At 40.8% G+C, this 16,215-nt stretch overlaps 1 protein-coding gene across 2 annotated transcripts; it reads right to left on the reverse strand.

Moving 5' to 3' along the window:
• Positions 1 to 14,118, reverse strand: tmem184ba (transmembrane protein 184ba). 2 transcript variants are annotated; one of them, XM_023274856.3, is made up of 10 exons: positions 13,756 to 14,118; positions 13,627 to 13,668; positions 10,594 to 10,827; positions 9,577 to 9,742; positions 5,729 to 5,819; positions 5,317 to 5,484; positions 4,849 to 5,018; positions 3,598 to 3,792; positions 3,263 to 3,289; positions 1 to 2,544 (listed from the first exon to the last, which is right to left on the reverse strand). In XM_023274856.3, exons 3-10 carry the CDS (start codon positions 10,825 to 10,827, stop codon positions 2,315 to 2,317), a joined length of 1,281 nt encoding a protein of 426 aa, XP_023130624.1. In that variant the 5' UTR covers positions 13,627 to 13,668; positions 13,756 to 14,118; the 3' UTR covers positions 1 to 2,314. The 2 variants fall into 2 exon arrangements, with proteins under 2 accessions (XP_023130624.1, XP_023130626.1); XM_023274858.3 differs by lacking the exon at positions 3,263 to 3,289 and having other exon boundaries at positions 13,756 to 14,116.
• Between the last annotated feature and the right edge of the window lie 2,097 nt (positions 14,119 to 16,215).

Below are 16,215 nucleotides of genomic sequence, written 5' to 3' on the forward strand. Positions count from 1 at the left end.
TTAACTTAAATACAGACTAAATATCTTTTATTTTTTACTCAAATCTTTATCCATTTGACATGAAATAGTAGCATCGTGAGCAGCTTTCAAATATACAAAGAACTAGAAACCAAAATGGTTATTGAAATAAAAATAAAAAACTAGATCTTTGTTTCTCCTCTGCTCAGCCTTTTACAGCATATACGACTATTCCCACACACGGCTACTCTTCCTCCTGCAGAAAGCACTTAAAACTGTACAACATTAGTCTCACAGATATTCACACAACTCACAAAGAACGTCGCTGCAGAGAGGGAGAGAATGAAGAGTGCATGAGTGAATTATGGCGTTCAAAGTGCGGCATACTTAGCTTTTAAATGGTAATATCAGGCAAGGAAACCTGAATGTAGGAGCTGCAATGCAACAAAAAGGTTGCCTCGGTTTCATCATCACTAAAAATAATCCGGTTTGCAAAACGTCTAAAAATAGGCCGCTGCTCCTGAGCACAGACGTGGCTTCTCTCCTATTTAAAAGTAATATTATGTCAGGCAGAAGCAGAAATTACAACCACTGTCTGAGGCTGCCATTTCCTGATGAAAACACACAGACAGTAAAATAAAATGCGACTAAGACAAAGTGTTGTTTTCTGTGCACCAAGGTCTAAATGTGTGAGAACTGTGTGCTTGGGGATAAGTTCTAAGTATTTTTTCTATCACCTCCGTATGGCCCCCTGGTGTTCATACGGAGCTACAGCAAAGTAAAGTGAAAGTAGTTGCAAGTAAACACGTTGGCAGATTCAGTTATGACTCATTCAGATGAGTCAAGAACTCCAATTATGAGTAAAAAATAACCAGCTCCGACTGCGGTGAAATTCAACCAAACAAACAAACAAAAAAAAAGACTGACTGGAAGCAGAGAAAAAGTCCAACTCAAAGAAACACAACAAGTTAATGCATTGCATGTATTTAAGAGAGAATAATGACTGATGTTTTTCCATATTATTTGGATAATATACAGTTTAGAGTTCAGGATAAAAAAACGTGTGCAAAAATGTAGTGAAACCGGAGATCTTCACAAACAAAAAAATGTTCTGAATATTAGATTTTTAACCAACTGAAGGTGCAGAAAACACTCTTAAGTCATCAGGTTGTGACATCCCGCCAATTTAAAGTCATTTTTGTCAAGCAAAAATCACTTTGCATGTGATCTCCAGGGGTTGTGAAATGTTGGTGTAATTCGATTGGTCCAACATCAGCGTAGGCAGGCACTAAAACATATCATTAAATGACTACAATTCCCACAGCCACACAGACAGTCGTCCAGCTGGGGATTGTAGCGTTGCTTTAGTTACTCCTTCCACCACTCGCACTGCAAACTCAGAGCTACTTGTTACTGTATCAGAACCCATGAAACTTAAAATGCCACTTCCACAGAAAAAAACAAATCAAACATGGTACACAATCTGGAGTTAACAGCAGAATTGAAATATTTGACCACCTTTACTACATCTAGCTTTAACATTTGGAAGAACGTGTTTACTAACAGTGGAAAGGTTTAACTCCAGTGAAGTTCCATTAATGAGGGCAGACATCTAAAATTGGACGTAACCTATATTCCTCTGCTGTTTTGTTCTTCCCTCAATCCATTTAACCTACATTGTGGCCTGCGGAGTTCTACTATCTGAGCTTTAATCCCAGCCGTTCCAATAACGCCCCAATTACACCAGTGTAATCCAGACCAGCTCTGCTGCTGCCCTTCACTGGAGCAGATGTAATGTTTAATCTATAAGCTGCTCTGCCTGCCTCTTATCTCTAACATCAATATCAATAACAACATTGATCCACGCAGTTGACATTAACACGTGTTTCTGACATGGTTTCCCTTTAAATACATCCCCACACAGCTTTCAAAACCCAAACCAAAACAGAACCAGAAGATAAAACAGAACATTAATGACGATGATTGCACTGGGAGACACATTTGGGCGAAGGAAACATGACTGAGCTGAAACTTCAAATTAAGCTTCAACCCGAGCCAGAAAACTTTTGTTCCAAATGTCAAGTATGATTCATCATGTACAACTGTGACTCACAAACTTTCCAAGTTTAACACCAAATCAGCTTCAAGTGTTCCAACCAAATAAGACGCCTGGGAAATGTCGATGCAGGAAGGCCTCAGCATTCACGATGAGTCCCAAAAACAAACGCACGACTTTCTAATCATTCACACGTTGAAGAGGATCGGCTGCGCAGAAGGATTAAGAAGCGCCCGCCATGAAGACATCAGTCTGAACAAGATTCAGCTGTGGTAAGAGGAGGGCCCCGTTTTGACGACTTTAGAATTCGTCGTCTGAGCTGAGCAGGAGGGTTTTCTCAGTGTCACCGCGGCCGCTGACGGTACTGTGTGTGCGGGAGACGGGCGGTGGCGCCCCCTGCTCCAGCGTGGACTGCTGGGTGTACTGCTGGTAGGCCGGGGAGAAGTTGTGGATGGCGTCCTGGACCATGTCGCCCGGGTTCATCGTTTCCTTCAGGCTGCTGGAGATGCTCTTCATCGGGGCACGGCGGCCTGCGGGAGAGGAATGACAAGAGAGAGTTAGAAGTGAAAAGAGAGAACGTGTGAATGAGGATGAAGGCAGAACATCAGCGGCTTGTAAATGTACAGGACTGATCTAGTGGAGGGAAAAAGGGAAGGAAGGAAACATTAAGAGGGCGTGGATTTACGGTGTTTTGAACACAGAGGAGCGGGAAGGAAGGGAATGTGTAAATGAAAAGGGAAGAATGAGGAGAGAGGAGGTAATAGAGTCAGAGGAGAGTGGGAAGAGGAGTGATTTAGTGCAAAGAGAACAAAGTAAAAAGGGACAAAAACAAGGAGACGAGAGGAAAGAGGCATCAGTGATTTAAAGGGTGTTAAAAAGCAAAACAAGATTGGACAAAAGGAGCGATTGTACAGGAGCAGTGGGTGTGATTTAGAGAGAGGACAGGAAGAGGAAAGGGTTGATAAAGAGGGACACTAGACAGGAACGGACTATGAAAAAAGAAAGAAAGTGGGAATGATTTAGGAAAAGGAAATGCTGTCTAAGCAAGAAGAATAACCCAATCAAAACAGTCATAAATAAAGACAATAAAAAAGGAAAGTTGATTCGAAAGCTTGGATAAATAAAAAAACAACAGCGGAGACCATCTTAGTATGTCTCAGAACAAAAAAATCTAACAAAAAACAGGAAGAGCAACATGAAACACATAATGTAGGACTGTGGTGTAAACATCATCAGTGTTCCACCTACCAAACTCTCCATATGTAGGAACAGGTCCTTTATGATGCAGCAGAAGAGAAAAGACAGAGAGTAAGACAAATATGTAGAAATAGGAAAGGAGAAAATGAAGACCATATAAAGTAATGTGAAAAGATGGGGTGAAGGGAGAAGTAACAAAAATAGATGGGAAGTGAAGGAGAAAATACGCATAGGAAGGAATGGGAAGAATTTTTTTTTAAAAATGGAGAAAAAAATCATGTGAAAGGCTGTTTTAGAATATCTTAGATTGAGACTTTTACTTCGGTAGGACAACGGATATTTTACTACACGTGCAGAAACTTAAAACTTCTATTCCTCGGTCTCACCGTGCGAATCTAGACTTTTATCCATGTAGACTCTGTATGTGAAAGCGTGTCGCAGAGCCAGCGCTGCAAAAAACATCTCGATGCAAATGATAAAGTTCTGGTAACCGGCAGCGACCGTGCCCTCGCCGACAGAAACCTCCACTGAGTTGATCTGAGGAATGGCCCCACACTTCTCCAGGATGGCCAGCAGCATGCCTGATCACAAATAATCAGAAGAAGACTTAGTGAAACCACAATAATCTTTTTTCTTTCTTTTTTTTTTTTTTTTTAATTTTATTTTTATCAGGGAGATCATACATAGTCCAACATAAATGTCAAGTTCAAATCGTTCAAATATTACACACATCTATGTACACATATATCCCATGTATAATATCAGTCAATAGTCTAAGACACGTTTCAATGATTTTGACCTTTCAGCTATTGCTCTCCCTTTCATTTTCAATTACATTTTAAGCAAATGTATACATTCCTAAACCGAAAAACAAACAGAGAAGCTGTCATTCTCACTCATCTATTCATAAAGATACAATCACGACACAATCTTTTGGTAGTCCTGTGAAATCAATATTTTATAGAAGGGTAATTAAAGTAAGTCTGGTCTCTGTGGACCCATTTACTCGACCCACTTTGTCCACCATCTCCGAAATTTCTCTGATTGCATCTTTATAGAAAACATCTGTCTAATGTTGAAGCATCTGGTTGCAACCACTTCTTAGTCAAGGCCTTCTTCCCTCCCACAGCTAATATTCTCATTAGCACAACGATCTTTACATGCAGTGAAATCAGAATGAGGGCTGAATGATTTGGGGGAAATATGTAGTTGTGATTTTCCTGACAGATATTCTAGTTCGATTAAAGGTTTTACAGTCCAATGTTCCCTGTGTCATAGAATTAAGATGAATCATTTCCAAATAAGACAATATTAATAGCATGAATGTGACATCAATCTGTAAAACCACTGACACACCATAGACGTGATGCACAATGTGCAAGGTGTGGCTGTTAAATGTGTCAAACCACAGCATGCACGCCTGAATCACGTCCTACACACAGATCTGTCAGGAAGCATAAACAGCCCCTGAAACCTTCAATCTGCTCGAATTAAATCAAACTTAATAACAGCATTTGTCTCATTATTTAACAGCCAACCTCGTCAATCCTAAGCTGTAGCATGTGTGATTTATCAATTGCGTGGTAAGTGTGCTTTTTTTAACACATCTAATGCTGTGTCTTGTGCGGTCTCCATACCCTGCCAGAAGGAGAGGAAGATGACCGACTTGACCATGAAGAACTTGAGCATGGGGCTGTAAGGGCTGAGCAGCTCCCTGGTGGCGAAGTAGAAGAGGAACAGGGCATACAGAGACAAGCTGACCGAGATGTTGTAGATGATGGTCACGTACAGGTAACCGCTGGCAACGCTGTGGAGAGAGAAGTCATCAGAGAGGACAGTGTTAACGGTGCTGGTTTGGATATTTTGGGTCATTATTGTGGGATATCTGTTGTTACAGGTCATGCTAAAAGCGAAATTTCATCATTAGAGATTAAAGTCCCAAACTGAAACGATTAAGGGAGGAGGTGATGATTGGTCTGGAACAGTCATCTAAAAATGAAAGGAGTAATCCACATTCCACAAACGCCTCAGCTCCTCCAGACAGAAAAAAAATAGATTAACTTAAAAGTTAATGCAGGTTTTGACCTTCCTCTGGCCTCTCTTACTTGAAGTCTCCGTCCTTGTATTTGCCGTAGGCCTGCAGGATAACGGTGATGACGGCCATGAGCGGCTTGACCACACAGAACTGCAGAGTGGCCTGCTTGCAAAATCGCAGGAAGCCGATGGAGTAGGCCTTTCCTCTCAGACAGCAGGTGCCGTACATACAGCTGGACCTGATGGACCCAAACATCAGGATTATGGTTAATGCAGCTTCAGATCTTGTGGGGAATTTAGTGTTAATGCAGTCAAACGTGCAGGACGGATCAGGAAAAGTAAGAATATGCTGAAAAATGGTTTTGAATGAAACACCACCTGCTCCTCTCATGTCCTTGATTCATATTGGGTTGGAAATAAATTATTTTGTAGTTTATTTAAAACTATTTAATTATCGTTCAGCTGTGCAAATCTGAAACTTACTCTATGGGTTTCCCTCGGATCTCAGCCATGATGGCGCTCTCTCCTCCCAGGTACTCGTAGCACAGACTCAGGAAGTTGTAAATAACAAATGCTGAGGAGAAACAAGGAAAGATTGGATTGTTTTAATTTTTGCTACTACTTCAATAGGAGAAAACAATTGTCACCATCTAACTTTCACGTCTCTGGAAAAGCCCTCCTTTTTCACGGAACAAGTTCACTTGTCACTGTAGGAAAATGTTACTAATAACTTTAATTATGACTTCATTCTATTCAAGTGTCCCAGGAAGCTGTGACAGCGTGACAGTGAGCCAACATACGCAATGCTACGACTCTGAAGCAGCTAAATGGAAATGAGCCATCATTCGCCTGTTTTTCCTGCCGTGTCGTGCCAAGATGTTGTTCTCCAAGACTGGAGCCAGTTCACTCGCTGTTCTGCTGATCAAGTGGTTACATGTGTTGTTATTATTGTAACAATATATTAATAGTTTTTGTTGCTTATTTTGAAAAACAGTGTTTCCAAGAGGAATTACTGCCAGCGTCACTGTAGCAAAGACTGGATCACTTTCCATTGCCCTCCAAGTCTCGCTTTTACCAACAACCACAGACGCTGGTTTCCTGGTCTTTTTGCAACTCCATATTCGTTTCTGGCTGCTGGTGGTACCATTAGCAACATGGCTATCACTAACAGCCTGGGTACTGCCCAAAGCAAGGCTCTTTTTACTTTTTGAAACAGGTAGAGCTACCAGTTACTGCAGTTCTTCCATTTTAGCTACCTGGGGAAAGCCACTGAAAGCTTGTATTGTTTTCTACATTGTATATTAATACTGAAGATGAACACTTTTTTGTTTACAATTAATTCCATATGTAATTGTTTATACTTTAATGTCTTCAATATTAATCTGCAATGTATAAAATCATTAAATAAAAACCATTGAATGAGAAGGTGTGTACTTCCTTTATACCATAAATCGAGCTTTTATTTTCTCACGAGATTTCGGACTTGAAATTCTATAGCTGTTACACTGTACAATCAAGATTTAATTCATAATGATAAATTGAAGTAAAATTGGCTATTGCCACTGTAATGAAATATGGTATATAAAAGTTTAACCTGCACATGGAAACTTTTCAAAACAGCAGCTTCACACTGTGAGAAAACAGTTCATAGTGTTAAACAGCAGCAAGTTAGTTTTACCCACAGACACCTCCAGCAGTCACAGCAACACAACACTCCTTTTCCTGTCACATGTTTTTAGCATCAGCAGGGAAATATAAAGCAGAATCAGAATTAGTTTTTATATATAATGTTCTAACACACTGTGCTAATTGTAGCTCAAAAATTTCCTTGATGTAGACTTTAGTTTTTTATTGTTCGAGAGGGAAACTAAGGCATGGAAATATGATCTCTTTAAAAAGGTCAGACCAACTGTTTTAGAAATGGTACCTCCAAGTCCAAAAGTGTTTTTTTTACATTTATTTACTCATGACAACCTGCAGTTATCAGGACTTACAGAGCGGTACAACCAGCATGATAGTGAATATATTAACAGACGAAAGCTAAGATGTTTGTGTTGGACTACCTGCAGTGTGTGATCCACAAAACATGGACAGAACAATTTAGGTAAAGAGCACACATAGTGTAACCTGATGAGTTTCAGTTCTTTCTTTGCAGATTTATATTTGTGTTATTTCTTTTCTTCTTAACATTGAGCTACAGTTTTGTCAGTTGAAGATAGAAAAATCAAACGTTCCACACAAACACACACCTTTTCTTTGCTGAAGAATATTGACCTGTCTCTTGTGACTGGTGGATTATCTCTCCTCTGTGCTGCTTCACTGAGAGGCCGATGACGACCAAGAAGTTCATTAAAAACACAGCCGGGCTAATCCTGTTAACCCCTGAGGAACCTCATGTCCTGTGTATGTGTGTGTGTTGCTCTCACACAAACACACACTCAGGGAGAATGTGGCAGTGCGACAGTGCATGTGAGGTAAAGTAAGGTGAGAGATAAAGATGTGTATCATTTAACTGTGAACGTGTGAAAATGCGCTATATCCTGGGTGTGTGCCGAGCTGTGTGTGAGGTTCAGCAGTGTGTGTGTGTTGCAGTGTTATATCACAACACTGATCTCAAAGTAGATGTCAGCTGTAGTGCTGGCAGTGATTCTGGTGTCGTCAGCTGAGTTATTATATTCTCCTTTTCTCAGTCTGTGCTCACTACACCCACACTAACTGCAACTTGGCAGCTGTCTGACGTCAGATGCCTGTCAGACAATACTGAGGTAACAGGATGTCGTACATGCCATTTTTGTGTTTATACGAAAAGACAAAAGCTAGCGAGCTCCTGAGCTGTGTGATGAGAACTGGTCGATCTGCCTCGAGCAGCTGTCTCTGCCCCAGTTGTTTACCATTAGGCTCTTTCACTTCTCTCCAAGGACACCCGTCAGCAGCGCTAGTTGCCACGGTGATACAGTAGGCCTACATACAATGGGAATGGGAACTTTGCAGCAAGTTTGGTTGAGAGAAACTCATTATCTGATGCAGCCAGTCTGGTTGATGAGGAAGATTTGTGAGCACAGTTGCCATGCAACAGGTTGGTCATCCTTGCTGAGGAAAAGATCTGGGCAGGGCTCAGCAGCATTGTGGGAAGAGGAGGGAAAAACAGGAGGAGGAGAGGAGGCAAAGGAGAATGAGGGGGACCGGAAGAAGAAGTGGAGGAGAAACTGGAGAGGTACTAAAAAAGGCTTTGACAAACGTGCAGTGGAAGCGTGACAAGAAATGTCAGGGGAGGGGAGATGATGCCAAAGAGAGGAGGCGAGCCATCTGTATGAGGGAACTATATGACGACCACAATATTGACAGCTCTTCCTGCCAAAAGCAGAACCATACATAAAGCGCCCCCAGTCCACACTCAAAAGCATCATCACTTCACCAACACAGGATGTGACACATGAGTGAAGTGTGACAGACAGCGGATTATTTCTATCCTTATCAGGACAACTGATTGATGCAAGTGAAGACGTGCAGACAGTCAACTGCCTCTCACCCCTTTCTATCAATTCAAGATTTAAATAGTCACACATTTAAAACATCGAGAAGCATTTCTTGTGTTTGCGTCACCCATCTCCTTCAAGGAGTCCACCTACAGTGACCTCTGAGCTCATCCAGTCTCCACTCCTTTCGGATTCATGTTTCCTTCTAAAAGGCAGTTGTCGACTCAATATGACACCCAAACCAAATTTCCCATTTATATGTACATGAAGATGTGAAGATTGGAAGAAATGAGTAGAAGAAAAGCAGCTACTGGCTGAATATGAATGAAACGTTTTGAAAACCCTCACAGCACAAGCAGGGCAAAAGTCAATTCCATCCTTCCAGTTATATCAAGCCTCAATAAAAGTCTAGGTCGAAGAGGAGAGTACAACAGTTTCTATGAAATGAGATGATGATTAACTTGCTCTTTGATTCACTGTGTAAGAAAAGGTTTCCTCTATCAGTTATTCAAAGATTCATAATTTAACAAACTAGTAAATAAAGCTTCTGTCTACCACAGAAAAATCAGGACTTTAATAAAGGGGAGAGGGCACTGCGCAAAAAACTTACATTTGTATGGGTGGAATAATCTGTTGAGGATGGAAGGGCAAAATATACATCCTCAATCCCATATGATGACAATGTGATTCAATAACTCAACTGGGAAAGTAGGTGAAAAGGATTTAACTCTGTATGTTATAGTATAAGAATGTAATTGTGTGTGTTTAATGTATCACAAAGGCTCAGGGTTTTAGCCTAGATGGATTTTGGGTGCACATGGCATTGACAGCATAAAGACGTAAGTATGTCCTTACCCTCATAGCAGTCTCTGACTGTGTCAAAGTACACATAGTACTGATCATTGGTGAAGAAGAGGAGGCTGAGCCAGGAATCAAAAGCATAGATAGGAACGATGAAGAGGATCCGCACGATGTGACGCTGCTCCCTGGGTGAGCTGTAGAACCGCAGATGCATGTAGATCTGGGACAGACAAAGAAAACATTTTAAATTCTGAAAGATTAAACATCAAAACAGCTTTGAGTTTTTAAACCTTGTTTTAAACTACAGTATGTAAAAAAGTGAGATGAAAAGATCAAAACTACATTAAAATAAAACAAATCGTATAGTGCAGGCTAGACTAAAGTAACATGTCCAACAGTTTTGTGTCATAAGTGAGAAAAGCTCCTTTCCTGTTCATACAATGATTAGTAAGTTTGTAGCAACAGGCTTAAAATCTTGTGTAAGAAGATAACACAGCAGAGAGTTCATGTCTGGAATAGAGTGTTTATGAGGTTTAAAACAACACTGGGGGACTCAAACTAAAACTGTCATGAAGAAAATATTCAGACTGTACTGTGTATCACTGACATCACTTTGCTGTCTTATCAGTCTGTCAATGTCACTGACCCCAACAATCAATACATTACCTGATATCATGTCACAGGAATGTGGAAGAGAAAAAATCTCCATCGGTTTTTTTGTTTTTCTTATTTTTTCTGCCAGAGTTCAGACATGTTTTACATCTACCTACTGTAAGAGTTCCACCTTTATACACATGGCTAAGTTTGTGTGTATTCATGCTTTGTATAAAAAACACCTGCCAAGGGATGTTGCCAAGCAACCCCTGGCCCTCTCTGGGCCTGAGCAGATGTGTGTGTTTGCAGGATCACATCAGCTGTGCATTAATCAACACACAAACACCTACCTGTCTTCTTCAAGAATACATTTTTGTCAGAACAGCCAGTTTGCTCAGTCAGATCTCTACATTTATACTTCCAGCTGAGTAAATAATCATGTATTATAAGGCATAAGTAGAATTCAGGGCCTACTACCTGGTGGCAGGTGAGGATGAGTGCAGTCCAGACAAAGAAGCCAGACACAGCCTGCGCTGCTGGAGTCATCAGGAAGATGGGTTGGTCGGGGCCCAGCAGCGGGGCTTCAGGGAGCCATGAAATATTGGGCCCCATCGGAGCTGCTGTGGGTGGGGGACCAGGAGCCGCGACAAGAGGAGAGTCCTCCCCCAGCCTCTCTGAGAGCGGCACGTCTCGCCTCCACAGCCTTAACATCTGGAAGTGTCACAGAGGCTGTTAAACTTTCACATTTCTACAGAGCTCCCTGAACAGAATAGAAGACATATCAAAGTGTGTATGTGCACACACTGTAGCCTCAGAAACTCTTTTTCAGCAGTGACTGATGCAATCCACAAAGTATGACATTCACTTTCACCAGTAATCATCAACCTGGAATATAGATCACACCCTGTGTTATCAGTGTAATGTGTAATGTGAGGTAGGAAGACAGATGGAGGACAAACAGTCACGCTGCAGGTCGATTTCACTGTGAGTAATGAATGTGTGTGCTACTGTTAGGATGGTATCGGTGTTCAACTCTATAGAAATATAGGATTTTACTTAATCCCAACGTCTCCCACAATGCCATTTGACAACTACCAGATAACAAACCTGAATATCTACCATTCGGCTACAGATCTAAGTAGTGTGTGTGAACTTAATAGCATATACTGAGCTATTCACATTAAGAGAAAGCAGCGAGTCATTTAGCTGCAAGGCATCCTGGTATTTTTGGGATTCACTGATCCTCTTTGTATGATACTTTAACACACAGGGGAAATGGTGCAGGGTTTTTGTTGCATTGAGGAATTTTTGGAGCCTCCAAAAAAGGTTTTGCTAGCACCAAAATGACAAGATTCATAATAAGCATCTAAGTTACATTTTTAACCAGTTTTGTGAATTGGGGTTTCATTTACTCAAGCAAAATATGGAACATAAGGTAACAGAGACTCAGAGACTCAGTGACTTTCTTGTACATGGACCAATCAAGCCCCATTCTGAACCAGAAAAATAGCAAAATGTGATTTGATCAGGAAAACTAACAAGTAAATCTGACATATAAAGTTGAATGCTTTCAATCTTTGAATTTTTCTGCAACTCAAAAACAAGCTGACTGTAAAAACCTGCATGTGATGTGATATGATCTAATCCTTAGCCCATCAACACTGGATATAATAAAAACACAGCATGGACGAGGGTTGAACAATTTAACAATTTCAAAATGAAATCGCATTTGAAACAATATCATTTAGAATATACGAAGTGCGGCAACTGGATGAGACTAATGCTGACAAATCTTTGTCTTATTCAAGCACACAAACTTTCAGGCATTGTTGGTGCTGCCCATTGATCAATGTATACTGCATGTTTCAGGCATGCATTACATAAATGTCACACCTCATTCGTATTGCAGCATGTCTGATTCAGAAATTTAAACTGTTGAGTCAGTACTTTTACAAATTCAGGCTTCCTCATTGTGTGACAGTTATTTTTTTTGAAGATTTTGTATGTAGTAATGCTCAATAGCATGTTGTAAATCTACTACACAGTGAATATTGAAAGCTTGACTTCATAAAATTGTATGACAAATGACAATATTTGTCTGAAAAATCACAGATATTCTCCCCAAATCATTCAGCCCAAGAGAGGATCTAAAAATGTGTCCTAAAGCCGTCAAAAACAAGCATTTTCCTCCGTATCTGACCACTGAGCTAAACAGAAACAGCCTAGAGTAGTGTGGCTAAATCTAGTTCCATGTGAACAAAAGAGATGTGATATTTGCTGCTGTGTCCGTGAGCTACAGTTCCTGAAGATGACTGGGCTTGAAGTGGCCAGCAGATACGTTACATAAGCTGTCGGTCATTGTCTCTAGGATGGCATGTTCTCAGGGTGCGTTTGTTCTTCTACCCTGACAGACAGTTGGCATTCAACACTGAGCTCGGGGGAGACAGAGACCTTGACATTATGAAGGTGGAGTGGGGGGCTCATGCAAATCCACACACACATGGGTTTAGACAGAAATAATGATGATAAATAATAAGAGCGGGCATCACTGCCAAGAATGGCCACTGATTCAGAAAGAGAGTGACAGACAGTAGCCTGCAGTCTGACATATTATCCTGTCTGCCAGAGTAGCACAGCAACCAAAAGTCATACAGCAAAGAGAACAAACAGCACGGACAATGACAGGCTGGCATAATGACAGCCTACACACACACACAATCACATGCAAGCCACCATTTAGTTTCTTTCCAACAATAATTATGCTAAACTCTACTGACTTAATTTGGTGGTTTCATAAAATACATCAGGCCCCTTTCATGCATTTACACGTGAGACGAGTTATTATTTAGCTGTGTATGTGCATGTGCGTGTGTGTGTGTGTGTGTGTGTGTGTGACAGAGAGAGGCAGCAGGTCATTTGTATTGGTTTGCAGGCGATCAGCAGATCCAGATGTCAACAAGAAGTGAAGGCATCAGCAGCCACACACACACAATGACAGTGAAATGATGCTGTGCTGAAGCAAAGGGACATCTGTGTGTTTGAAAGTCAAGAGGTCAGTCTGTGTGGTCTCACACACACACACACACACACACACACACACACACACACACACACACACACACACACACACACACACACACACACACACAGAGAGAGAGAGGGGCAGGGGGTCAGGAATAAAGCAACAGATGGAAAGGGGTAACGGCAGGCAGACAGGGTGTGTTTACAATTCATAATGAGCAATAATGTGGGTGATAGCCAGACTGTATTAGCATACTGGCAACAACAGCACAAAGATTTATTCATCAAAAAGCCACCGTCAAGTTTGGTCGTTTGGGGACTTGAAGTTAGTTCCATAACAGTGATTTTATTAAGCTACCGTGAATAATACAGTCTGTTTATGGGTAAATCTGGTTTACAAGGATTGAATAAAATGGAAATGACGCAGACATTCAAACAAATTAATCACAAATCTGTTGTTTGTGGTCAGGGTTAGCTTTAAAGACTCACCTCTGCTAACGGTTAGCCGCAACAACTCACTGATGAACTTGCCTGAAATTGAGAAAGACACTGCTATTAGCCGGGTGAAAAAGTGTTCTCGCAAAAGTATGTCTAGCCCGTTTAAGAAACTAGACTCACCTGGTAAGTTAGTTGCTGCTTTTAAATCCTCCTCAGCTCCGTCGGAGACACTCTGCGGCTAGAAATAACCCAGAAACGGCCTTAATTCCCCCTCAAAGTCGCACCGTTGCTCCCCGAACATCCATGTTGAGTCAGTCGTCTACGGACTGCCCCGTCAACACCTCGGCGTCTCCCGCAAAAACTCACCTCTAAAGTTTGTCTCTCATGTCACACAGCTTCTACTCTATCGTTTTACTGCTTCCGTGTGTCCATTTGCATTGTAAAAAGTCGTACTTTGGACAGTTACTGCTAGAAAATCGGTCATTCCCCTCCGCTGCTCTTTCTATACTCCGACGCTTCAATCCCTGTCGGATTAACTGCAGATCCGACCGGCCCCGCCCACTCCACCAGGACGAGCCGGCTCAGCCAATCACACATCGAGCAGCGTTAATAACCCTAAAGGGGTGGAGTTTGAGTCCTAAACACTGAGTATGCGCAGTTCTATTCTGGGTCCAGCGGCACTGAGAATGCGGAGGATGTACCAATAAAGGTAAACACTGTTCCCACACACAAACTGGATGATGCGCTGCTTGATTCCTGTCCTGTGTCGTCAGTGTGTGTGGGCCAAGGACATTCACCATAATAAATTCCTGTTTAAAAAAAAAAAAATTGGGGGGCTTTATTCTAGTCCAAGAACTTTTGTTTTTACTTTGTTTGCCTTTGAAAACAGTCAAATCTCATCACTGCTCTGTACAGAAATTCTTAAGGCAGTACAGAATTGAAAAAAATGCAAAATTCTTTCACATAAAGTGAAGCTTTAAGAGGAGACTCTGAACTTGATACATTTGCAACTGGTGGGACCCATTAAAAAAAACATCTCCTTCAATAACACTTACTTTTAAGGGTTCAAATCATACTTTATATTGCTTCAGTAAGCTCAGCTTGTGGATGGAAAATATTCTATGACCTTTATTCAGCAGATTTGCTCTCATTATATTGTGTTAAAAGTCTTATCAATGATCTTTTTCTCCTCAACAGCACCTGCATCTCTTCTCCTGGACAATATATAGAGTCCCTCAAATTACTATTACATAAAATCAACATTAAAAATTAGAATGATCATTAATAACCTACAAGATATACCTATCCCATTCCAACTGGTAGCTAAAAGCTGGCAACTCGGCCTAGCTCAGAGGTTGATCGTTACATGTGATTGTAGCTGTAAATCACCATAAACAAGACTAATTCCAAGGTGCACAGTTTGAGACTCACTGGTCTTTCTTGTCTCATCTGTCGTTTCCCGCTAGAATAGTCATTTACCACATTAACAATGTCTAGACTGTACTTCTGATGAATTGAATGTTATCTTCACTGAAAAAAATGCTTTTCTTTCAAAAATAAGGACATTTCTAAGTGACTCCAAACTTTTGAACTGTAGTGTAACTTATGACTTATTTAGCCCTGAAAAGTGCAATTATTAAGTTCCAATCTAAAGATTTGTAAGCTGAGCTAAGCCCCTTATATGTCAAGATCCTAACAATGTCTCTGGTCAGTAATAACACAACTGATAATTAGGTGCCATTAAAGTGGCACAGTAAGCAGTGATGGAAGAATATCATTCATCACAGTAGGATCATAATAATCTACAAAAGCTCCATTGGTAAGTAAGAGACCTGTTTCTAAAATGTTCCTTAAGTTAAAGTCCAGCCATCATCAAAATATAGAGTCAGGGGTTTGTTGCCTTAAATACTGTTTGTGGATCATTTTTCCTCGTGCATAACCATGTTAACTGCATTGAACAGGTGGTCTAGGGGTCCGATTCTGGGGAATTTTGAGCATCAAAGAGTTAGTTTTTTTGCATTCCGGAGATTTGTCTGCATCAACTTGTAGCAGAGACGTCTTTGTCTATGTTAAGGAAAACAGAGACTTTAGGCATCAGGTGACCATTCAAAATATGGAGGAATATACTGTAGGAAGGCTCTAAGAGATTTAGCATTTCGTTCAATTACATATTTTTCTGTAGATCAACTTTCTCTTTTAATATTAACCCCAACTTAGACAATACACATAAATAGGCATGATCTACTACTTTGTATTCTTTTGTGTCTTTCTTTAAAAGTGCCCGTTCAACATCAGTGTTGAACTCATTTGCTGTAACTCATATTTCGGGAGTAAGACAGACCCAGTGCTGAAGAAAAAAAAAAAGACCTGTTCTTATCAGAGATATTGGTAAGTCAATGAGTAACATCATAATAATTTTACTGTTTTTTACTCATGTTTTCACATGGAGGGATAAATGCACATGTTCTATTACTGGAGGCGACGGTGCGACCATAAATACCTCTTAGCATTTTGTTTTTGCATTGTTTCCAATGTGTTTGAGGCTTCATCATAGCTGTTCATCACCAAGGTCATGGTCACCCAAACACAGACTTTATATGCAAAGAAATCTGGAAATCTGGGGATTAATGACAATAACGA

This window comes from Amphiprion ocellaris, chromosome 18 (genome assembly GCF_022539595.1).
Source record: "Amphiprion ocellaris isolate individual 3 ecotype Okinawa chromosome 18, ASM2253959v1, whole genome shotgun sequence".
In the NCBI taxonomy this organism is placed as follows: domain Eukaryota; kingdom Metazoa; phylum Chordata; class Actinopteri; family Pomacentridae; genus Amphiprion; species Amphiprion ocellaris.

What these genes read in the sequence shown, in the direction of transcription:
- tmem184ba (XM_023274856.3), bottom strand. Translation starts at nt 10,827, where the DNA reads ATGTTAAGGCTGTGGAGGCGAGACGTGCCGCTCTCAGAGAGGCTGGGG. An exon ending in ATCCGAGGGAAACCCATAGA is followed by an intron (nt 5,485 to 5,728) that starts GTAAGTTTCAGA and finishes TGGGTCCATCAG; the next exon opens with GTCCAGCTGTATGTACGGCA. An exon ending in TCCTACATATGGAGAGTTTG is followed by an intron (nt 2,545 to 3,262) that starts GTAGGTGGAACA and finishes CCTCTCCCGCAG; the next exon opens with GCCGCCGTGCCCCGATGAAG.